The sequence below is a fragment of the Penaeus monodon genome, chromosome 38 (assembly GCF_015228065.2).
Source record: "Penaeus monodon isolate SGIC_2016 chromosome 38, NSTDA_Pmon_1, whole genome shotgun sequence".
NCBI classification, from domain to species: Eukaryota; Metazoa; Arthropoda; class Malacostraca; order Decapoda; family Penaeidae; genus Penaeus; species Penaeus monodon.
In genome coordinates, this window is record NC_051423.1 from 3247051 (window position 1) to 3271050 (window position 24000).

General features: G+C 39.1%; 1 protein-coding gene across 1 annotated transcript in view; it reads left to right on the top strand.

The window, feature by feature from the left end:
* The window catches only part of LOC119596632 (probable E3 ubiquitin-protein ligase HERC1), a 63718-nt gene that overhangs the window by 19249 nt on the left and 20469 nt on the right, over positions 1-24000 (top strand). The window contains exons 14-46 of the mRNA XM_037945968.1: positions 1791-1943; positions 2112-2272; positions 2527-2661; positions 2840-2968; positions 3228-3384; positions 3635-3802; positions 4103-4316; positions 5144-5310; positions 5717-5840; positions 6040-6225; positions 7455-7682; positions 7857-7979; positions 8265-8415; positions 8710-8801; positions 9066-9107; positions 12068-12185; positions 12219-12246; positions 12804-13014; positions 13511-13733; positions 13959-15849; positions 16037-16189; positions 17193-17362; positions 17705-17852; positions 18029-18169; positions 18524-18645; positions 19216-19363; positions 19487-19865; positions 19976-20124; positions 20341-20446; positions 21639-21883; positions 22256-22400; positions 23079-23240; positions 23541-23720. Of these exons, the coding sequence (XP_037801896.1) occupies positions 1791-1943; positions 2112-2272; positions 2527-2661; positions 2840-2968; positions 3228-3384; positions 3635-3802; positions 4103-4316; positions 5144-5310; positions 5717-5840; positions 6040-6225; positions 7455-7682; positions 7857-7979; positions 8265-8415; positions 8710-8801; positions 9066-9107; positions 12068-12185; positions 12219-12246; positions 12804-13014; positions 13511-13733; positions 13959-15849; positions 16037-16189; positions 17193-17362; positions 17705-17852; positions 18029-18169; positions 18524-18645; positions 19216-19363; positions 19487-19865; positions 19976-20124; positions 20341-20446; positions 21639-21883; positions 22256-22400; positions 23079-23240; positions 23541-23720 (6949 nt within the window). The remainder of the gene's footprint in view (positions 1-1790; positions 1944-2111; positions 2273-2526; positions 2662-2839; positions 2969-3227; positions 3385-3634; positions 3803-4102; positions 4317-5143; positions 5311-5716; positions 5841-6039; positions 6226-7454; positions 7683-7856; positions 7980-8264; positions 8416-8709; positions 8802-9065; positions 9108-12067; positions 12186-12218; positions 12247-12803; positions 13015-13510; positions 13734-13958; positions 15850-16036; positions 16190-17192; positions 17363-17704; positions 17853-18028; positions 18170-18523; positions 18646-19215; positions 19364-19486; positions 19866-19975; positions 20125-20340; positions 20447-21638; positions 21884-22255; positions 22401-23078; positions 23241-23540; positions 23721-24000) is intronic.

Here is a 24000-nt window from a genome sequence, read left to right on the forward strand (position 1 = left end):
GAACCATTTTTCTGATAACAGTGTTTTTGTTTTGTTTTACTTCAGGCAGAGCAAAAGTCCTAATGAAAGATATTATCAGTGATATGTTTGAAGGATTTAAAGGTTTAGCTTGTGTATCAAATAGAATATGAAAAGAGGAGCTAGTATTGCAAGTGTTAGGTTAGACCTTTTTAGTAGTGGCTATTGTATGCTGCTGTCCCTTAAAGAAAATTTTGTGAGATGTAGAAAGGTGATAGATGCACGCCAACTGCCTGATAGGTTGTTTTGGAAGAGAAGGTTTGTGTATTTTCCATTTTCATTTTTTGGGTGTACACAGAGAAAGTAGGTAGCCCAAGTGCTGGCCACTGACACCAAGTTTAGGGACAAGTGTGCAGAACGAGCTGTCTGTTATGACTCACCAAATGTAGAAGGCGTGCTCATTGTCTGATAATGAAATCATTTTGCTTGAATGTAAACTGAAAAAAGGTGCAGTACATGATAACAATAGCAACGAGCCCACCTCTGGGGTGTACTTATGTTTGTTTGTGTGAATTAATTCACAGTAGAGGTTGTTTCTGTTAACAGGGAGTTTGAACCTGTGCTCTCTGTGTGCACACTCAAAATTTTATTATCCAGAGGTGAAACATCAGTTGTTAGATGACGGACTGTGTAGTGCATGGGATTTAGAATGAGAAACCACTTTGGAATGTGGTAAAATGCAATAAGCAGAAAACAAGGCACATATGCACATGTATATTCAAATTCATGCCACACACATGTGCATATGCATGTGTGACACAACACACACACACACACACAACACACACACACACACAACACACACACACACCACACACACACACACACACACACACACCACACACACACACACACACTCTCTCTCTCTCTCTCTCTCTTTGTATATCTGTGTATATCAAGGTAGGAGGCAGGTATCTCTTGTGTAAATAATTAACTGTGTGACGATTGACTTTGTGATAGATCTAAAGGCTTCAGGATGTTGATGACTAACGGAGTAGAGACTGTACAGTGACAGGACTGACAAACCATACATTTTTATATGATTTTTTGCTTGCATGCATTCATCATGCAGTTTCATGGGATAATATATATTTTTTTTTATTAAGTTTTGATATTAAATGTTGTGGAATATTTATTTTTATACTTATAATTTAACAGTTATTTTTAAATCCCAAAAGCTGTATTCTCATTGTTTGATTTTGTTATGCATGATTAGTAATAGACAAAAAGGACACTTACCATATTCAATGATTTTTTATTATTATTATTATTATTATTTTTTTAGGTTACACTAAATATTAATCTTCCAAATATCTGTATGAATGTTAATATGGTTTTAGCAGAATCCCTAACGTTAAGTGAACAATCCTTGCATTGAGCTATTTGAGCAAGTAATTAGATTTTTTTGTATTGTCTTGTAACCAAATTACTTTTTGAATCAATATTTTTTTTTTCTAGATTTTAAATTCCTCTGGAAAATCAGTTTATGTATTTTTCTGCATTGAAGTTAGCAAATCTATGTAAATATTATAAAGTAAGAAAAGAAAAATTACGTAGAAAAATCCTTGTCTTTGGTAGTGCCTTCTTGTCACACTCGTTTTATTATTTGTCCACAATAATTTTAATATCACATATCCCTCATGTAAATATGGTTTTAGAAGTGTAAAAAGCTGTAATCAATCACCCTTGTGCCTCTTGCTGCCCTGCTGATGTTTTTCTGCCTTGTGTGACCCATGGAACAGGTCCAGGGAGGTGACAACACACATTTTCAGGTATGGGTTTGGGGGTCGGGAGCATGTCTGGCCCTGGGGTCGTCCGATGCGACCATGCTCAGGCCTCGTCCCATCGAGGAGCTGGCAGGACTGAGGATTGTCGACATCTCTGCAGGAGATTCGCACGCTCTTGCACTCACCCATGAAGGCGAGGTGAGAGGACGTGTCCTTTTTTACTGTGAAAGAATATTATGTGGTCAAAACATATGGTTAAGATTCTCTGGTATTCCGTTAGATGAAATCTAAAGAGCTAGTATTCAGGTTAGATGTCCAGTAATGCAAGTGTAAATGTAATGATCATAATGAATGTCCTTCTTTCAGGTCTATGCCTGGGGATCAAACACAATGGGTCAGTGTGGCCAGGGACACACAGTATCACCCATTACGAGACCAAAGAAAGTTATGGGGCTAGATGTTGCTGTGCATCAGATCAGTGCAGGAACCACACATTCTATGGCCTGGACAGCCATACCAACTGATCGGTAATGTGGTGGAATCACAGTGCAAAGCATGTTGTCCCATGGTCGATGGTCAAGCCATTCATGTGACTATATACATGTAGTCAGTGGATGAGAAATATAAGATGTTTTGGAAATATGCAATAAGGGACAGATTGATTTTGAGATGTGAAGAAAGTGGAACTTGCAGAACTGAAGTAGATTTTGGTGATGGTTTGTATTTCTTTATTTATTTTATTTTATTGTTATTTTTGTTAATGAAAGTGCTTTTGCTTCAGACGAGTGGTATCCTGGCACCGGCCATTCTGTGTTGACCTGCAGGAAGGAACGTTTTCTCTGCTGCGTACATTCATTGAGCTTTACTGCTGCTTTGACGATACTGAACAGCCTGTAAAACCTTTTGCTTCTGTCAGGTAAGTCTTGCCAGGATTTTTTTTATATGTCCTTCTCACGATTATAGGGATATTCTTAAAAGTAAATTTTCTTGCATCAGTAATGCCAAATTTATGATTTAGCTTTCATATTCTATCATGTTAAGGAATACAACTAATTTTTATATCAGGTGAGAGTAAGATATACCTTACTTTACAGAGAGCAAGAGAAATTTGTGCTCCTGTGTTTACAGTTGCTCAACACACACCTATCACTAGCTCTGACTGGGGGCATGACACAGACAGTTCTAGGATCGGAGGCAGCACCCCTTCGGCAGTTGCTCTTCAGGTGGGATGTGGCATATATTCTTTGCGAAATATTGACAAGGAACAAAACTCAGATTGCTGTGGTAAAGGCACTTACATGATGTTAGTGGGGGGAAACTTCTTTAAGATCTGGTATCCATTATTGCTTATTTTATGAATATTTTATTGAATATTTTCAGATTAGAATATACCTTTTCTACTGATTTGATAAAGAGCACTAATGGAATCTTATAGGATCTATAAAGAGACTTCTCATAATCTGTAAAACCTCCTATCAACAGACTAGTAGATGCGAAGTTACCCCGGGCAATAGAGGCAGGCGTGTGTGAAGGACTTAGCTCGCCACTCCTCCTGCCGCCTTTAGCCTCTCGCATGAGCCTCCTCTACAATCTCCTCCCGAAGTCACCGGAAGACTGGGGGCAGCTCTCGCGTGGCCAGGTGAATATTGAACAGTATTTTTGTGTTGAGAATTTTTTCCATTTGTTTTTTACTTTAGATTTTTTTTTATTACATGGTCTCGACCCCTCTAATTAGTCTACTACTTGGAGTTGTAATATAATTAGCTTTCTAATTTTCATGTGGCTATTTTAGACTGTAATCATGATAAATGTCACTTGACTCTTAACTTTGATAGAGCATCTGCAACCTGGAATTATGAATATGAATTGGGTTTCCATCTTCCCTATAGCGTCTGCAACTTGGAATTCTGGTAGTGAGTCTCGAGGACCACAGCCATGTAGCTGCTCTGCTGGGTTATGGGTCCCCTGAGGATGCCCCTTCTATGCAACATGGCTCATCTACTACACTGCCTCAAGACCTCATGCACACACTGTTGGCAAATCTGAGATTCCATGCAGTGAGTATGATTTTTCTTGGTTTATAAATCATTGTTGGTATTTTGTTGCCTAATTCCATGTGTAGTCATGCAAAACATCTTAGAAATATTTAGGACTGATTATTATGGAAGAATGATTTTCAGTTAAAAATGATATTGCTAATTCTCTTTTACCATTACTGCTGTCAGGTATAGTGTGGCCATGATCACTCTTATGATTGAAACCCTATTATTATATCTTTATAACTATGTCTGTCTGTCTATCTGTCTTGTTATTGGAAATGATGTAGCAAACTTGTAAGTAAGAATTTGCCTCCATAGGAGCACCAGTTAAATCAAATTCTTGAAGAAGAAAAGCCAGCCAAAAGTGGGCTCCTGAAAGACACCCGTCACATTTGCCAACCGGCGACCCAGCAAGCCAGCTATGATGTGGAAGTGAAGGGACCACAAGTCACCTCGGTGCAAGAGCCTCAGGCTGCGTGTCAAGAGAGCTCACCAGGAATGCAGCAAGGACAACAAAAACTACCAACCATTGGTGAGTTGGTGCTTGAGCGACTGACTCTCTCAGATGTACTTGTCACTGTATGAAGACCCTATCAGACAGACTTTTTCTGTCAATTTTTGCATTTCTGTCTGAATTTGAGGCTTTCCACAAGTATCGTTTGCAAATCAAACACTTTCCTGATGGAGATGATAGCGACCATTTCCGTCTTAATCTACTATGGAGGATCTATGCAACTAGAATGTTTTGTTTTTTTATTTGTAAATTAGATAGAAAGTAGAATATAGAAATTTCATTCGGAAATGCAAAAATTAACGGAAAAAGTGCTAGTGTGATAGGGCCTTTACAAACACATAAACATACAAGTCATTGTAGGCAGTCAACCAACAAGCTGACTTATGTACAGACTCACAGAACTGTAGATCTGTAGAGTCAAAGTCTCATATAGAGACAGACATATTTTACTCATTGGTTGCATATTCATGTACTGTCCACAGTAGTTTTTTGTAAATACTGTTGCACACAGATGGTGCCACAAGTGCTCAGCCACCAAGGAGCCACTGCTCTTGATTTCCCCATGCCTTTAAAAGTAAAAGGGTAAACATGTGAGATAGGTAAGACATACTTGACTCCTGAGTGAGTAAGTACTTGTGTTGCCATATATGTAGGAACTTGATTAATAAACTAAAATTACAGTCAACATGGCATTATGTCAGTACTATCCAGGACCATTGGGTTTAACAGACAGACACAAATACACTGATGCATATATACACGGATAGTTTTGTAGATTAATTGATTGACTGATTTTTACATAGATAAAAATTACAATTAATCCTGGAATCTGTTGATAATTTCAGCCATTCAGGATTATGGCAAAGACAAAGTAGGGCCCAGCAGCTACGAAACAAGACACCAGTATATAGACTCGCAGCTTGGGGGTACTCATCCTCAACATCTGCTTCGCCTTTTATCCACGCTTCACTCACACCTCCTGGCTTACTGTACTCACCATCAGTTTGAAGAGGTGAGTATCTGTAAATAGTTGAAAAAAAACTGTTTCCGGGAAGGCATTGTGTCACTTGGATGACCAGATTTCGTAATTGTATAGATTGCAAGCCAGAGATTAGTTATTTTTTCAATGATTTCATGCTCATTTTTATGTTAGCACAGTATTTTATTTATTTATTGTTTACTTATATATATATAAATAGATTTATTGATTTATTTTATTTATGTTTTTATTTTATTATTATTATTATTGTTTTTTAATACTGAGAAACCAATAATTAAAGAAAGCACTTAAAGATCTTTTCTCATTTCTTATGGTGTTGAATGAAAGCAGTCCTATTTCTGATTTAGTTTAGGAGAAAAATAACAGAGCCCTGTTGCCATTCTTTCTCTTTCATATTAAAATGAAGCTTTGTTGTCAGAAGTCAGCGAGCATGCATCTCTTATATGACCATCTGAGTGAGCTCTTGGAGGTGTGTGGTGAACTGCTAAAACAGACGTCCAAGCTGTTGGCCTCACATCCTGGACTCGCTCATCTCATTCACGGTGAGTCTTTCTGTGGACGGTGTTATAGGTGTGTTAACTGAAGGATTATGATATTTCGATCTTTATTGTAGTTTCCCTTGACAGACTTACCAATGAGCTAATATCTATTTCTAATTTGTTCTTCCCATCATATCTGTCTTTGTGTAGGGTAAGAGGTACATTTTCTTGTCGTGCATAAACAAGGAATTGTGTTTTACAGATGTTGTCTACCGGAGTGTGTGTGGCTGGGTCATGGCCCACATTGTGTATGCACTTCTGCTTTTCCCGGCCAGGCTGGTTCGGCCTCTGCTTGGCCCCCTGAGAGCCATTCTCCCCATTCTGGACTCGACAAATCGCACCATAGCCTCTGTCACTTCTTTTACTGACCAAGAAGATGTGACCTCAGGTGTGTGTTTTTTTTGTATGAAATGCTAAATCACATTGTTTAAAATCAAGTGTTATATTTGTTTTATAATTATTACAGTTATTCAAAGGGAAACATTAATGGATAAAGATTAGATAGTATTTAGAAAGATAAAAGAATTGATAAATAAAGAGAGATTTAGATACATGGATATATATACATCTGCATGTACTTATACACGTGTTTGCACAAGAAACATAATACTGAAGACCCTTTGGCTGTTACAAGCATTTACAGGTAAATATTTGAAAGTCTGAAGGTTGTTGAGAACATGCTTCAGGCAACATCAGTTGATCTGTCCCCAAATGTTGCAGGAATGTGTTGAGTGCTTCATCAGTCTCTGATTTTTGAAAGCAGTAGACTGATTGATCCTGCTCTCTGCTAGTGATTGTATAATTTTATTGTTTGACTCTGCTGCTTCATTGTTATCGCTTGAAGATTTTCCCAGCACAAGATTGGTTGAGCCTAAAACCAATTTATGTAACTTGTGTACAAAGGAGTTATATCAGAAAGAGAACAAGTGCAAGATAGCAAACAGCATGGTTGCTGTCCTCATTCTAGGAATAACCAGTCTTGAGGACACAAAAGCTCTTATTTTCATTATTAGCCATTACAGAGATGCCAGAGTTTGTTTGCTTTAGGCTCTAATTGAGACTGAGACTCATCTCTTATTTGTTATAATGTTTGTGAATGGTTGTACAAGTAAACACTGTATGATAGCCTAGGGAGAGGTGTATCCTGGTTGTTAACCACGATAAACACAGTAGCTAATATTTTTGGAAGTTTTAATGGGTTAATTTTTCTCTGAAACATTTATTTATAAAGTCATTGTAATAAAGACCAAAGATATGAAAATGTTTAAGATGGAAAACAGATTTGTAAAATTTTTATTAAAGATGTACTTGATCCAGTGATCCCTCCAGGCCAATATTCTGGCATAAGGCAGTAGGTCGCCTGTGGCTATTCTGTTGCAAAGGGCACTGACAAGATCAGCTCACGGTGAACTCTGGCTTACAGCCATAATTCTGGCCAGGATATGATAGGATCCAAGCGGTAATACTTGTGAATGGAATAATAGTACATGTTATTAAGCAGATAGTTATTTTTGAGAAATCAGATGTAGATAAATTACCTTGTACTTGCTCTACTCACTCACCAAAGTAATACTGTATAAGAGTGTATGAAAAGGTACAAATGCTTTTCCTTTACAGAAGTTGACACACCCACCCCTGATACAGTTAAGAGTGTTGGTGGTGGGGTTGTTGGTCGTCAGTGGGCCTGGCTGTTGGACGTAGAACGAGCCTGTGGACTTGTGGTTGGCCGCTGCTTGGAAGGGATGCTTCTCGGGCCACCTTTGACACCAAATGAAGTCCGTTGTAAACCTTGGCTCTCCACACAGCTCTTCTGCAGTGGTCTTGCTGTGGAAAATTTATGTCCAGGTGAGTTTGTTTAATTGATGCATTGTGAGTGTAACTTATAATTTTCAAAATAGTGTGATTTTTCAAGAAAGGGAATGGTTTGCGAGGATTTTAAATAGTATGTTGTACTTGGGTTTCTGTCTAAAAAAGAGAATACAGTTAAATTTTATACTTTTTATATCATCTTTTTCACAGACAAAGTTACCCGAACCATCAATTACGTCTTAAGTATTGTTGAGTGTGGAAAACAACTTGTGATTGAAGCTCTGCAGAATATGACAGCAGCCTTCCCGCAACTTGCAACAGTTCTTGAGTCAGGTATGTAGTAAGTCAAATCATTTGCTGAAATTGAAGCTCATGATACGGCTACTCTGCCGTATTGAATTTAAATTTGAAAATTTATTTCTAATTGTTTTAAGATCAAGTAGTGCTGTGAATATTTATTGTTAAGAAAAAAAAAAAAAAAAATCAGAAGAGATTTTGTATCTAAAAGTTTTTAAGAAGAAGCAATCACCCAAGGAAACATATTTGTTAGAAGTTGAGGTTTTTGTACATAGATTTTCCACTATTGTGTATGATGAGATGATATTGCCCTGGGAACAGAGAGCCAAATGATGCTCTGGATGGAGGAAATGGCATGTGGCGAGGACTGGGATACGTGTGAGGTTAAGGATGACCCACTCCTGGATACGTCAACACACCTTCTGCTCTCTACCTTTCTGATGCATTCAGAAATTTCTCAGTCACAGCTCAGGTAAGAAGTATGCCAACCAAGTGGTAAAGTGATATTGTGGTTTAGTACTATAGTATATGAAAGTAAACAGACCAAGTGTTTAGTAGCTAAAGTTTAGGCATGGAGATCAGTCATGGTTCTATGCATTGACTTGTTTTTCACTTATTATCTTCTTTAGTCAGTGCATTTATGAGAAAGAAGAAATCTGAATTACCTGTGTCTGAAAATTGTGTTGCGTTTAGACTGTCTGAAAAGGAAAGGAGTTTCTTCTGTATATTGTGATTGCTAACATTGTGAAATAACTTTTTCTTTTAGTCTCCACTTCTGTGGTGTGATGCGAGAGGTGTTTAGACTGGTGTATCACATAAGGAGACGACTCGTCACGCTGAAGACTCAGGAGACAACAGGTAGGCACTGGATTTTTGTTGCAATTTTTGTGATTTAAAGTTTAAAGATTCAGTTAAAAGTTTGTCTGAAAAATTCAAATTTTTAATGATTTATCTCATGATCAGTTTTTGGATATATTGTAGCAGAAAGAAAACAAAGAATCTGGATTTTTGCAGTAAGAATCAATGTTTGGGTTACTGAAAATGTGAGGCAGTGAAATTTCTGTAATATGACAAGTGTTCTTGCATCAACAGTAAGAAGTGTCTATGTTTGTTTGCTTACAGTTAAAATACCAGCAATAGCAACTGAAATTATATCATCACCAGGTACATGATTTACAAGACCTGCATGAAATTCTGTGTTTGACTAAGGATACAAAATTCAAAATGGAGAACCCATGCATTCTTGCATGCATAAATCCTGTCCCGTTACTTAAGACCTCAAGCTGTTGGTTAGCTCTCCCTTTGGTGTTCTTGCGCACATACATGCACTTAACATGCACCAGGACATGTGCATAAACATACACAAAAACTTGCACAACGCACACACACACTCACTCACACACATACTCGCACACACACGCACATATGCACGCACAATGCACACGCACATGTACACTCTCACTCACACACATACTCACACACACACGCACATGCACATGGACACGCATGCACATGCACACGGACACGCACGCACACGCGCACAGACACACACACACACACACACACACACACACACACACACACACACACACACACACACATGTACACATATATGCACATGCTCAAGTGATGTATAGAGTCTGGATAAAGAGGAGCTTGAAGCTTGAAGCTGCTTGAAGAACGTGCCACCAGATACTGTTCTTCACAGCCTCACTCGCAATTAAGCAAAGAATTTAATTAATAGATAAATTTTTCTAGTTTTTGTACTCTGTCTGTATACTTTCCTATTACAAGTCTTGCAGTATTACTTCTTAATTCTGTCGGTGCAGTGAATTACGTATTCATTTGTGTTTAGTTTTACTTTTTTCACAAGGATTATACGTTTTAAATTTTTTTGAAGCTATATTTTCTGACTGGATTTTCCCTTTCTCATTTGTGTGTGTGTATTTACTTTGATTTTTTTTTTTTTTTTTTATATTACAAAGGTGAAAAGAATTTTTTTTTTTTTTTTCAGTAAAAAGTTATTATTATGCTTTGGTTTTTATTTTGTTTATTTGGTTGTGTCTATATAACATACTCTTTATGCCATAGAAGAATAAAGAATGTACTTTACACTGATAGATCTATCAAAAGTTATTCTTTAGTTTATTTCAGGTCACCATATCCTTCATCTATTTCTAGACTGAAAAAGTAATGCTTAAGATCGATTCTTTTGGAAGGAACTGATTTACACATATGGTATTGAAAGCCAACTCTACCCTCACACCCAGTAGTGTTTCACCTTTGCTTTTCCTAGACGAGGATTTGCACCCACTCGCTCTAAATGATAGCCCGAGGGAACGGGACTAAACCGGGACCTATGAAGAGAATTACGTAGTTCCAGTCAGGGTCACCGACTCTAGTGCAAAAAGATATTTGTTTTGTGATAATGACTTGAAAGAATTTCTGGATTGGATTTATATTTGGCATCAAGATTGTCGTTATAAAACAGAAAATAATTTTTATTTTAATGTCATTAGTCTCTGATGAGATGACCATTTTCCACTTGAGTTTTGCACCAGAGTTGTTGGGATGAACTATAGGGTCTATACAGACTGGGTAGTCCCCGCGAGAAGACGCAGTAGAATTCCACTAAACTCCAAGTGTCTTCCTTTGTACTTAGCCTCAGTCCTTTACGCAGATGACTCTGTCCTTGAGTATCTCCCATGCACTTTTATATACTGATACTTTTTTTTTTTTATTGTACACAACACAAGCTAATGTTTTTTTCTGACATTTCATCAACATGTTTTGCCATTCATCAGCATAGATGTATCATGTAATAATTTATTTACAATTCTGATAGTCATTTTTTTTTTTTTTTGAGAACTATAAGACAATTTTTAAAAATTTACATAATTGAAAGTTTAACAAAAGAGTTTTCTGCCTTGATTTATGGATAAGGCGCATACTTGAATATGTCTGAGATTAAATTAACATGTAGTTGGAAAATGGGATACTTACAACTATGATTATTTAATTAGGAAATCAAAATTATGTGTCAGTACAAAGCACTGTTGGATTTATTTTTCACACAGACTTAATTTTTTCCTAAAAATTTGGGCAATAGGGATTGTAATAATTTACTTTATTGTATAATTGCATCAAAACAAAGCCTGTTCTAGTGTTTAAGCCAATGACTTTGAGATCTACCATAAAAAGTATGTGAGAATTTGTAATGAATTAAGAGTGTTACTGGCTCAAGGGGAGGCAGCAATCCATAAATTTTAGCAGGAATTACCCCTGTCCAGCTGGGTTGTTGGGGGCATTTCTGGTAAAGATTTATGAACTCTTTACCGTGTTTTGTCCATTTTGCACACACCCAAGAATGATAGTTACTGTGTTCTGTCCTTTTGTGGGTAACGTCCTTCATTACTTTGAGAACTCCAGGAATTTTGGAGTTGTAGCTTTGTTAGAATTTTTTCACACCTAGAAAGGTACACTAAGACTTTAAGAATATATGCATTAAGTGGGAGTATCAGAAAGAATGTAATGCCAGTCTTATTATAAGGAATTTCTTAAGCATGTACGAATATAAATTGTTTTTTTTGAGATAAGATAGATTGAGTTTATTTTTGATCTTAGAGAGCGTCCCATCTTAGAAAGGACCCCTTCATTGTTTATGGTTGCTTTTCTGAATTGTCCCATTACTGCACTATTGTCACTGGAATTAAAGATTGTTTGTGTATTACGATTGTTTTTTCTCTAAATACAGTGCTGTCATTGCATCCAAACAACTTTAGTATATGTTTGATAAATATGATTAGTTCCCTTCTAAATCCAGTTCCACCCCAGTTTCAACTGATGATGAAGCATTTTAGTGAACAACTAAAGAGGTTCATATTAAGTGATTGATTGATTTTTTTACTTTTTTGTATATTTTCTCAAAAATCATGTATCAAGTCACACAAGTAATGTAAGTCAAAATGCATATTTGTATTGCTTTATTTACTTTTGACAGACTGCTTATGAAATGTGTTATTATTATGATTTTTTTTTAGATATTATTTCCAATAAGGTGGATGATTGTGATTATTACTTCTTGCGCATGATGACATGACACTAAACACATTTTGTAATTGCAGAAGTTCACGAGCGATCGCAAGATGGATCAGAGTCTGCGCAGGATGAAGAACGTGCTCGCGTGGAATTGGTTGAGCAGATGCTGTCTCTGAGAGTGTCTCTAAACCATGAACCAGGTGGGTAGCTGGCAGTCTTTGAAATACACCATGTTAGAAAGACGTGTGGATCTCTCTTGCCTTCTGTAAGGACATGGACTTTGGTGGAGTATATATTATGTCCTTACTCAGTCATGGGAGTGCACATGTGTGTACACATCCAAACCCACACATACACTCATGCTTACTCTCACTCTCACTCAGTCTCAATCTCACTCTCACTCTCACTCTCACTCTCACTCTCACTCTCACTCTCACTCTCACTCTCACAGTCACAGTCACACTCAAACTCACACTTGCATTCACACTCACACTCACACTCACACTCACACACACACACACACACACACACACACACACACACACACACACACACACACACACACACACAACAAACACAAACACATTCACTCTCCCTCTCACACCCACACCCTTACTCACACTCACACTCAGACCCACACCCACACCCCTACTCACACTCACACTCAGACCCACACCCACACCCCTACTCACACTCACACTCAGACCCATGCCCACACCCTGGAATACAACAAATTTGGTCACAAAGAAGACATGACTTAAGTGCTTGCAATACTGAAATAATGAGGCTGGCTCTCAACTCTGATTTTAAAATCCCTCACAGGTTTACCACGAGGTCATGACTGGGTGTTTTGGCCTTGAGAGCCTGTGGAGCAGCAGCAGCTATTCCTTGATTCGGTCGCTAGAGGCCACGCACTACCTGGACGGCATAAGGGCTGCCACACAACCCATGCAGCAGAGAATAGCCAGGACCGTGCATATTATATACAAACATCTGGTGTCGTCTCTCCTTCAGCACGAACAGCCAGATAAAGGTGACAGGGACTGGGGTGTTTTGTTGTGGGTGGGGTGGGGTGGGTTGGGGTGGAGGTGGAGGTGGAGGTGGAGGTGGAGGTGGAGGTGGGATAGGAATGGGGGTGGGGATTAGGGTATGGGGGGACATCAGGGAATGGGTTGGGGTAGGGTAGAGGTGGGGTTGAGGGTAGGGGCGGGATTGGATAAGATATTCAAGACTAGAGGTCTTGGCATTGTGTAATTTTAATAGCTTTAAAGTACTGTATTTTTGATCAAGGTCCCTGGAAAAAATATAGAACTAAGACACTTTATTACTTTGTTAATCTGATATTGAGTAATCATTTGTTAATCTGTAATTTGAGTAAAACTTTTTGTTAATTCGTAATTGGAAAATCCTTTTATTTATGTGTCTGAAAACATGGAGATAAATGATAAAAAAAGTGTAACTGGGAGGTGAGGATATGAAGTTTCTCACTTATTAAATTATATTGTAATAATTTTTTCCTTTTAATCCAGGTCTCCGAGAACGATTGTGCCTGCTCACTGTGTTTGCCCTGAGTGTTCGATATGAGGCTGCAGATCTTAGTCTAGCTGTCTCTAGTGGGCTTCTGGATGCCCTGGTACGGATGTGCTGCCCCTACGACCCTCCGGCTTTGCGACATACTCCGCACCCTTCACCTTCGGATCTTCTTCCCCATGCTACACATACACTCTTCCAAATCCTTACCATCCTAACAGGGTGAGTGTTGAAAGCACAGACTCTTAGGTTACACTCTTTATTGTAAAATACTATGTCATGTATTTTAGGAAAGTATTATTTTTTAAGTTTTGGGTAGTTTGAAAAGTGCTTGGTTTGTTTTATGCTTATTATGATGAGCAGTATTTCATCTTTATAAGAGAAGTAATATGATTTGAGTATGGTGGTGAATGGCATGGAAATAATAATTTTTTTTCTGCGTTATAGGTATTATGCTGAAGACATCAGCACATCAGTGCTAGGCCAAGTAATGAATCTGCTGTACCTGCAAGTGGAAAACTTGGCAAACCATATAATTAAAGCCAATGAAACTTCATGGACAAGTTTCAGCCATAGTGAACCTGTAGTTCCTGAAGAGAAAAAGAATGTGGAGGTGATATCAGAAGAGACACCAATGGACAGAGCAGATTCTGAGACAAATGAAATGGATGTAGAAATAACCAATGTAAAAGAAAAGAAGGCTGGCCAAAGAAAGTTGGAATTGCATCTTCCAGGATTGAATGCAGAACAAGTGAGCAATAGTACAGGAGATGCAAGAAAACGTAGACATTTGGAAGTGACCCTTGGTAACTTGCTTGTGTTTGTCCGTCGTTTATGTGTAAACCGAAGGGTGAGAGAGCTAGTTGGCAGGCATCCTTGGGTGCGGTTATTATTGTTAGTGACAGGAGAGCAGGCAGAGACCCACCTACCACAGATGATCAGTGTTAGGACACGAGTGTTGGCACTTACTCTCCTTGGAGCAACTCTTCCATATTCTGATCTTGACCTTGAAGCACGTGAACAAGTTGTAAGGCAGCTGTTTATGCAACTAGCAGCCAATATGTGGGTGATACCATCAGCTCAGGCACACCTTAAGGCCAGCCAGTTACTCATGGAACTACAGCGTCATCTGGTAAGGCTTTCCAGTCCAGATCTTCTTGATGAGCAGTCTAGGCCTGAGTCTCCTGATGATAACCTACCTGTACAGGAGGTTGGATTTGATCCTGATAAATCTGTCTGTTGCTCCGTAGAAGGAGGTCACACACTTGTGCATGGGCCAGGTGGAAGAGGATATGGTCTAGGATCCACACCAATAACCTCTGGATGTTACCAGTGGAAATTTCTCATTGTAAAGGAGAACAGAGGTAATGAAGGTACTTGCGTTGGAGTTTCGAAGTACCCTGTAAGAGACTACAGCCATAGGACATCATCAGATATGTGGCTGTATAGAGCATACTCTGGGAACCTCTATCATAATGGGGAACTTAGTATTTCACTTCCAAGCTTCACACAGGGAGACTACATTACAGTTGTGCTTGATATGGAAGCCAGAACTCTCAGCTTTGGAAAGAATGGGGAAGAACCACGTCTTGCTTTTGAGAACATTGATGCAACAGAGTTATATCCATGTGTGATGTTTTACAGCACCAATCCTGGAGAAAAAGTGAAGATGGTAGACATGCAGGTGAGAGGCTCCCCAAGAGACCTAGATCCTGGGGACCCTCTGTGTGCTCCTCAAGCAGCTGTGCTAGCAGAGGCTCACATTGCTCTGCTTCGTCAACTGCATGAGGCACCTATCTGGACACAGCAAGTGAATGACTGCATAATAGAAAGACTGAACCAGACCAAAGAGCTCATACCTCAACCAAAAGATGTTCCTGAGAGTGTAGAAACAGTTTCAAAGAGTGAGTCAGACACTGAAGATCCAGCCTTTGACTTTGAACCACTTGTAAATACAAGCGAGGTTCAGACATCAAGAGAAACATCTCGGGAAGATCTTGTTTTAACCCTTGATGAACGACTGGAGCAAGAAGAACGAACGAAGAAAAAGACAGGATCCTGCTCAGATGATGATGATAGGAACACCCCAAGAGCAACTCCCAGATCAGGCTCGGATTCCATCGGTCAAGAGAAGAAGACTCTGAAGGGGAAATCCTGCAAACAGAATCTCGTATATGAAATGAATCTTGAGCAGCTGTGCAAAGAGGTTTATCCTGCTCTTGCCATGATTGGTGGAGTGGACAGCGGGTTGCGTGTTGGGGGTCAGTGCGTCCAGAAGGGCACAGGTCGCAGGGCTATGGTCCTGGGTGCACTGCGTCAGGGGCATCCTGCTGTGAAGGTAAAGAGTTGGAGTCTTGAATGATATAATGTTAATGATCTGATATTAAAGTTTGACAGTATAAAATTAACAGAATTTCTTGATAGTGTGGGGGAGAAGTATAATTGGGTTTCCTTCAATGTTTTTTGAAAACTATGTTTTTAGTGTTATTGATCTACAACTGTCTTTACATTTTTGATATTTTTAGGTACAATGGTGTGACTGGGATACAAGCATTAGTGATGTGCCAGTATCTTTCTTGGAGCCAGTGGAACCACCACCTTTTGATGTCTCAAAAATGACAGGCATAACAGCTCAGGTCATTACACAAATCATGCGACTGGCTGGGCTTACCCAAGAGGTTAGTGTATGACTGTATTTTATTCTGTTTTTAGAATGTTTTTAATTCGTGTCACTGCAGAAATGCTGTGCTCATTAATTTTTTTTTTTTGTGAAATGTCTCTGCATATAGATGGCTTTACAAGTGCTGAGTCACAAAGGAGTCAATGAGTAGACCTTGTGACCTTACCCTGATTTCACTTTTCCTTGATTGGCAGAAAAAACTATATTACTGAAGCTATGAATATTGATGATATTATTTTTATTATAGACATTATAATTACTCTGATGTTATTGAGATTAGTAACAGCAGTATAAGATAACATAATATATTTTTGAAAATCAAAGAAGAGGGTAAACAGGCGAGACAGGCAGTGCTTGTAATTGGCTCCTTGGTGACCTAGAACAAGTATAGCTATCTATGTGTAAAAACAATTGATAAAGTAAGCTGACAGTGGGCATGGCATGTACGTACGTGCCATGCCTGTTGGCTTGGGTCAAAGAAAACCAGAGAGTGAAAGCCCAAAATATGTTTTGCTCATTTTGATATTTTTTAGACATCCTGAAGTTTAACAGGAATGTGAGAGTAACTTCTGTTATCACCTAGTCAGAAATTTTAAGTCTTGGATACTTGCAGATCATGTCAGAATTTACAGGAATATGTTATCCAGACTTGCAAATCTACAGAATAGTAGGATTGAATTCTTAAGCCTGGTGACTGAAATCTTATGAGAAATTCTTATACATTTTGAAAGTAAAGTGATTTCAAAATTATAAATACTCAATTGTTTTGTTAAGGGTATGATTGTATATGATTGTACTGTAGAGCTGAAAAGTCAAGTGATATTAACTGGCATGCAGTGTTGGGAATTTTTATTTCTATGTTAAGGGATTGTTCATTTTTCTTTTTTGTTAATAACAGTTTTTTACTATGGAATTTTAAGAAGCACTGATTTTAGAAACATAAGCCACTTCATGCACTACGACCTTTCTGCAAGTATTCACCTGCATTACTCATGTCACAGATTGAGTTCCCAAAAGTCACCTACAACCATGAGACAGACGAGGTGCATACTTCATCGACGGGCAGCCTGATTTCCCCACACCTTCCCCAAGCACACGAGGAAGCAAAGTCCCAAAATGCAGTAAACTCAAGTGGGCCGTCACACTCACCAAGTCCTCGCAAAGGCTCCAGGTTAGTTTTTACCTGAAGGGTAAGTTTTGCATTCAGGGAAAGTGAAGATTTTATATTCTTTTGGTCTTTATACTCTTCTGTGTGTTTTGTTGTAAAAGATCATAATGATATGAGCTTACATGATTTGAACAGTCATATTAAGAAGGTGTGATTGAGACTCAAAACATGGTGTGTGATTGAAGAATTTCACCCACATGTCCTCATCAAATGTAATCCTGGTACACTGAAATGCACCAATTACATCTGCTGTGCTAAGCTTATTAATTCTCATTCATGTTTTTTTTCCCTATAATTGTTACATTGAACTTGTTAGTGCTAGATATTGATTGAGTTTCATTACAGGGGAAGTGGTGATGGCTTGACAATGGAGCTGTTGACAGACCAGCTTGTAACGAACATTATGGATGAGGTGACTGGGAGATCTGTGGAAGTCCCGGAGCAGCAGGAGCCAGTAGTGCCAACGCAAAAAGATTCTCCTCAGGTAACTAATGTAAATACCTGCGATTTAGTACACCTTGGTGAAGTTGTCTGTCATCTTGGCTTTGTGGACATGGGATGATGATGAGATGATTTTGATTGAATATGTGTAACCTTTTCTATATGGCAAAAGGGACAGGGTTCCTGCTAGCAAGAGAATATCTCATGTACATATTCTTGTCTCTTCAGACAGGAGAGTTAGCAGTAGAGGAAGGCATGGCACTGCGCTTGGCATTCCTCCAGAGTGCCAGTTTGCGTGCCATTTGTGCTATCATGAACTGCACACGCTATGCAGAGATGTTGCTGGTTCCCAAGGCTGCCCAGGAAAAGGTTTGTATGCTTAAGTGAAAGGAATATCAGTTTTTTTTAATTCATACAACATTTACAAAACTTTTTGTTTGCTTCTATATTTAATACCACGTGAACACAAACACAGTAACATGTACATAAATATGAAAAGGAAAATAGGCACTATTTAATTTCTTCTTGTGGCTATTTTCCTTTTAATACCACATGTTTTTTGTGTATGATGCACAGTGAACTGATAAGTAAAGGAATCATTATCTTGTTTGGTTTAACTGATTTCATATATTGTTATTTCATCTAGGAGGAAAGTTAGAAATTTAAAAAACCTATGAGACAGTTAAACCATAATTAAATCTAAATCATGGTGCTTTTAAACAGGATGGAGGTGAAAAGGGTAGTTCTGTGTCCCTTTTACACGAAGAAGATGAAATCCGCACAGCAATAAGAGTTCTTGTCAGACATCTGGTTTCTGCTTGTACATTAGCTCAGCCACTTAAGAGGTATGTATGCTGGAAATGACAAAGGTGTATGTTTTTTTTCCTTTTTTTCCCCTCTTTATTTATATATAACATCTCTCTCTTTTTTTTAAAATATTTACTCATACTGTTTTTATGGAAATTTATATTGTATTGTGTATGTAATGAAGTTCACTGTGATTAGGGGTTATTTGTTGTATATTCTACTAATTTGTATCTGCACAGAAAGGATGATGGGCTGTAGATTAAGGTATCACTGCCACTATGATCTTAAGCCTTTATATGCAGAGGACTGTATTCAGTCACTAGATCTGGGTCTCACATTCCACTGTGTTTTCTGGTTTTAGGGCAGTTCTTAATACCTACATCCAAAAAATGTATTTCCCAATGAATTGTTGGAAATAATTGTGTCAAAAGTGGTTCTCCAATGAATTATGCAAATGCAGAAGGATGTGGATAAATCCATTTGAGTGATAAAATAGAGCTCCTTTATGTATATCATTTGCATTGCAATATAAGTCCATAATATTTTAAATGTTGGTGTCAAAAGAAGTTTTTGCAGACATGATTTATATGAACTGAATAAATTTCTAGGCAAGTGAGTGTGGCTGAAGTGGAGCGATCGCACCTGGTTCTTCATAGCATGTGCATGAGAGCCTGGGCAGAAGACAGCCTGAGTGTCGCAGACACCCAGTCTCGCATCATGGCTCTGACAGCAAATGAAGAAAGAGCTACAGATCAGGTGAGTAAGCTTCTCTATGAATATGGAATTTCCCCTGTAAAGTGATGTCTTGTTATGATCATTCATCTGAGAATTCATTGGTGTGCTCTCTGTACATGTTTGAAATATTTCAATTTCTTCTAGATTGTGGAGGCGACAGAACGGCCACAGAGTATCATCACTGAACTTCCTACGACAGGAACAGATGTGAGAGCCCCCAAACGACCAATTCCTTCCCTAGGTCTGCCTATAACAGTACCATGTGCTCCAGCTAGTCATCCTGGAGGGGAAGTGCACTCTATACACTCTGCCTCCCAGTCGTCTCGCACAACCCACAGTCCTTCAAGGGGTCGTTCTGTGGGCCCCCTGACCCCCCAGAGTGCTCCACTTCCCCCCATGGCAAGGAGTCACTCTCCCTCACCTCCTCTGACCCCCCTCCCTCCCTTGCCTCCCCCAATCGCCACTCCGTTGCTGGAGATGGGATTCTCGCTCAAACACATTCAGAAAGCTATTGCTGCCCAAGGTGAGGATTGTCAAAATGCTTGTTAAGCTTGAGCCTTGCACCTCTGACCTGAAATTTGATATTTGAATTGGAATACTAGAAACTAATTGAACCATGTTATCAATTTGCAGGCCATAAGGGTGAACCATCAGCAGCTCAAATCAACCAGCTAGTGACATGGATGCTGGAACACCCTTGCATTGACGCCAGTGAGACCAGTGAGAGGAGGCGTTCTCATGATGACACCTCGTCTTCTTCTGTTGCTGCTGCAGCTGCACAGGTAGAGTGTGGCTTTGTATAGATTGTACTGAAAGCTTTTGTAAATGGAGGGTTTACTTTTTGTAAGTTATTCTGAAAGAAAATGGCACTGAATTCTTGCATGTGAATACAAGATGTTTATGCTTAAGGTAGAATATGAGTGTTCTAGAGTATTCTTTTATGTTCAAGTCTTATTTTGCATTTTAGTTAGTATATTTCCATACAATTTCTTTCCCAGTTAATTGAAAGAAGTGATATACAGGATCTCAGTGGAAGGAGGATGATTCTCCGAAGAGGAGGGTGCGTTGATCTCCGTTCGTCCGTGGTTCCTTCAAGACCATCAGGTAAGGCTCTTGACCAACATTTGTTCTTAGGGAAAAGTTGAAAGCAGTCTTATCTGGAAAGTTTCATTTTTTAACCCATTGCTGACAGGGATTATATATATGAATATGCCATGCCCATTTTTACACATAGATGGCTCCACAAGTGTGGAGTCACCAAGGCGTCAATTAACTAGCCCTACCTATCTGACCTCTTTACATATTTCCTTGATTTTCTGAAATATTTTTATTTATTTTATACTTCTTTTATTATTGTTAGTGGCATTATAGTAATATAATGATAATAACAGCATCAATTTTAAAAGCATTAGAAAACAAACAAACAAGCAAACAATGAAAACAACTTTTCCCCAAAACACCAGGAAAATGGAAATCAGGTGAGGTGACATAGCCTGCCAGTTGACTCCTAGGTACCATCTGTGTGGAAAGACATTTCACAAAACAGAACTACAGTGAATATCACATGTACCCAGGGGCATTGGGTTAATCACTTGTGTAAATGTTTTAGCATTTAAAGGCATTAGATGTTGTAATGTGAAACCTCTCTTATTCTTGTCTTGTTTACAGCCAATTTTCATTGTAGGCAAACAGTCCTGAAATTCATCATCTTTTTTTTAACATGTTAACTGTGGAGTAAATTTGGCAATGGTGTTGAAAAGCTTAATTGAAATTCCAAAGCCAGCATTCTCCTGTATATATGAAATACACCTTGGACAGCCTGTTCATTCACACAAGTACATATTTTACATGTCTTGAATTGCAAGAGACTGCTTTTCTCGTAGCCATGACAGTATTATGATAGCACCACAATTGCATTTAAAAACTGTGAGTGTAAATGGAAAGAAATGTCAAAGCTTATGCTTCTTTTCAGCCCACACTGTAAACCAGAATAACAGTGCATCTCACAAATAAAGGCCATGCAACAGATGGCTTTGGCAGTGGCTGCCAGACTTATTTATCCATACATACATGCACACACTAAAATACACTGAGAACTGCTAAGTAATTCACAAAATGAACATCTATAATCACATCATTTATATCCAGCATTCTCCAGAGTTTATTTGTTTTTGCTGTTATTATAAGCTGAAATGGATAATTTTTCATCAGAAAAAGAGCTCACTACAAATTTTATATATGTATTAAAAACCTCCAATGCATATACAATTTGCTAAGAGAAACTTTTCTTTTGAAGGACGTGGATTAGACACCAGGGACACTGAGAGCTCAAGACAAATGCAGCATGGGCGCAGCGAGCCAACACGCTTCCGATATGGAGGAGTGGGGTTCGAAGACCAACTGAGAGGGTCAGACGACTCCATTGGAACTTTGCCCAATGATTTAGACCAGTGGTTGTGCGGCTCTGTTGGGCCAGACTCTATGCAGGGATCTTCTGCCTTATCTGCATCCAGGGATCGAGAATGGAGGGCTTTGATGGAGGCAAGATCTTAGATTCATTGAGTAATGATGCAGTTGGCATTATGATACAATAAAAAAGAAGTACACAAAACCAATCTGGAAGTTTATTTGTAGTGGGTATTTAGACTGAATTATTTGGTTTGGACATCAGCTATTTTTAAAGAATTCTTTGAGGAAAGTTGCAGTATGCAATGCAACAAAAACATCAAAAATGATACATGATCGAGTTGTTCACTTAGTTCTGATAGGTAGCTTGTGAGAATATGAATAATGTTTTAAGGAAATAGCTTCACAAGATGTGGGTGGAGCAACCTATCTATCTATGTACATGAAGATTTGCCAGCATTGCAGATGAATCATTATTATTATTATGCATATTTATTGATCTTGAAGGTAGCAACAAATAATGATGGGGACAGGACTCTCAGCATCTGTGAAGTTTGTCACCATGCCACAAGCAACCTCCGTCAACACATGCGAGTTGCCCACCCTGGTTGTGCCCGGCCCTGGATGGCTGGCGTTTGCGGTACGCTTATTGGTAAGTGGATTTTATTTTTATTTTTCTGCCAAGTATGATTTGCCTCTACCTGTGCTTCACTTTCATCAATTAGATGCTTCATAATTTAGGTTATTGCAGTAACTGCTAATCAAATTATGGAAAATTGGGCCTCCCTGATCTAAAAGTCTTTGGTTCAGTAGCTTCTCATATCCAACATTATCTTTGGCAACCTCCTGTGTCAGTCAGTGAAGTACAGCAGAATTTTTGGTTGCATGATGGTCATTTCTGGCTGGTTGCACTGCTGTATACACATTTGCTTTTATTGTCTACAGTAAGACTGTGATAACAATGAAGTTATTATAAAGACATGGAAGATATTTTGGCACCCCATTTCTATGGTCTTGAATTTCTGGTCTGCAAAATGCATCTAGGTTATAGGTTTAGAGAGGCCTAACCCGTACTTTTGGCGACAGAAGTAGTGGCAACTTTTGATTTACTATATTTCACTTTTGCATTATGAATGCTTAACAGTCAAGTTGTCAGTGTATTAAAAGGTTTGCAAAAAATGCGTTGTACTGAATCATTCAGAGCTACTAATAGGTACTTTGAAGAAGGTTTAGATTGACAATATTGCTTGTATTGATTTTAATCCCTAATTTTCTGTACCAGTATTGTTGAAGAATGTGCGAAATTACAACACTTCTTGGATTTCTCCAGGTGGGACGTACATCTTATGCGAGGTGTGTCAGGAGCAGCATGCAGGGGGCAGCAGTAGCATTGGGGGTTCTGGGGGCTCAGGCGATGGGCAAGATCGCCTGCGGGACTTGACTACAGTCCTAGCCCCTGACTTGGCTCCAGCTCCTCTTGCCACCATGGAAGGTAAAGTCTCTTGTGTGTGTGTGTGTGTGTGCGTGTGTGCGTGCGCGTGCATGTGTGTGTGCGTGTGCGTTTGCATGTGCCTGTGTGTGTGCATATGCGTGTCTGCGTGTGCACAATTTATGTGTTAGAGTTTCAGCAGGTCTTACCAAGATTATTATATAATTATTGTTATTATTAATTTTGCATAGATGACAAAAAACTGCAGCAATGGCTACATTTACCCATGTCTATATTGTCAGAGAAGTAATCTTAGATTATAATTGAATATAGTTATAACAAGGCAAAATCTCTTGGTTCCAGATGACGGTCTGAGCATGAATGAGATTGACCTGAAGATGACCAATTACAGTGTGATAGCTTCGCGTCTCGGGCTCACAGACAGAAGGCCCATACCGGACCCCATGCCTTTCCCTCGCCCGGACCCCCTTGGGTCGACCACGCTTGTCTCAAACATTGGCGAATCCTCTGAAGCCACAAACAGTATGTCGGGACTACATTTTTGTGAAAGCCTGATCATTTCACCTTGTTATTATCTTCTTCTTTTTCCTCTTCCCCTTTCCCTTTCCCTTTCCTCTTCCATTTCCCTTACCTTTCCCTCTCCCTCCCCCTCTCCCTCTCCCTCTCCCTCTCCCTCTCCCTCTCCCTCTCCCTCTCCCTCTCCCTCTCCCTCTCCCTCTCCCTCTCCCCCACCCCCTGCCCCTTCCTCCCTCCCCTTTCTTCCTCCTCCTCCTCCTCCTCCTCCTCCTCCTCCTCCTCCTCC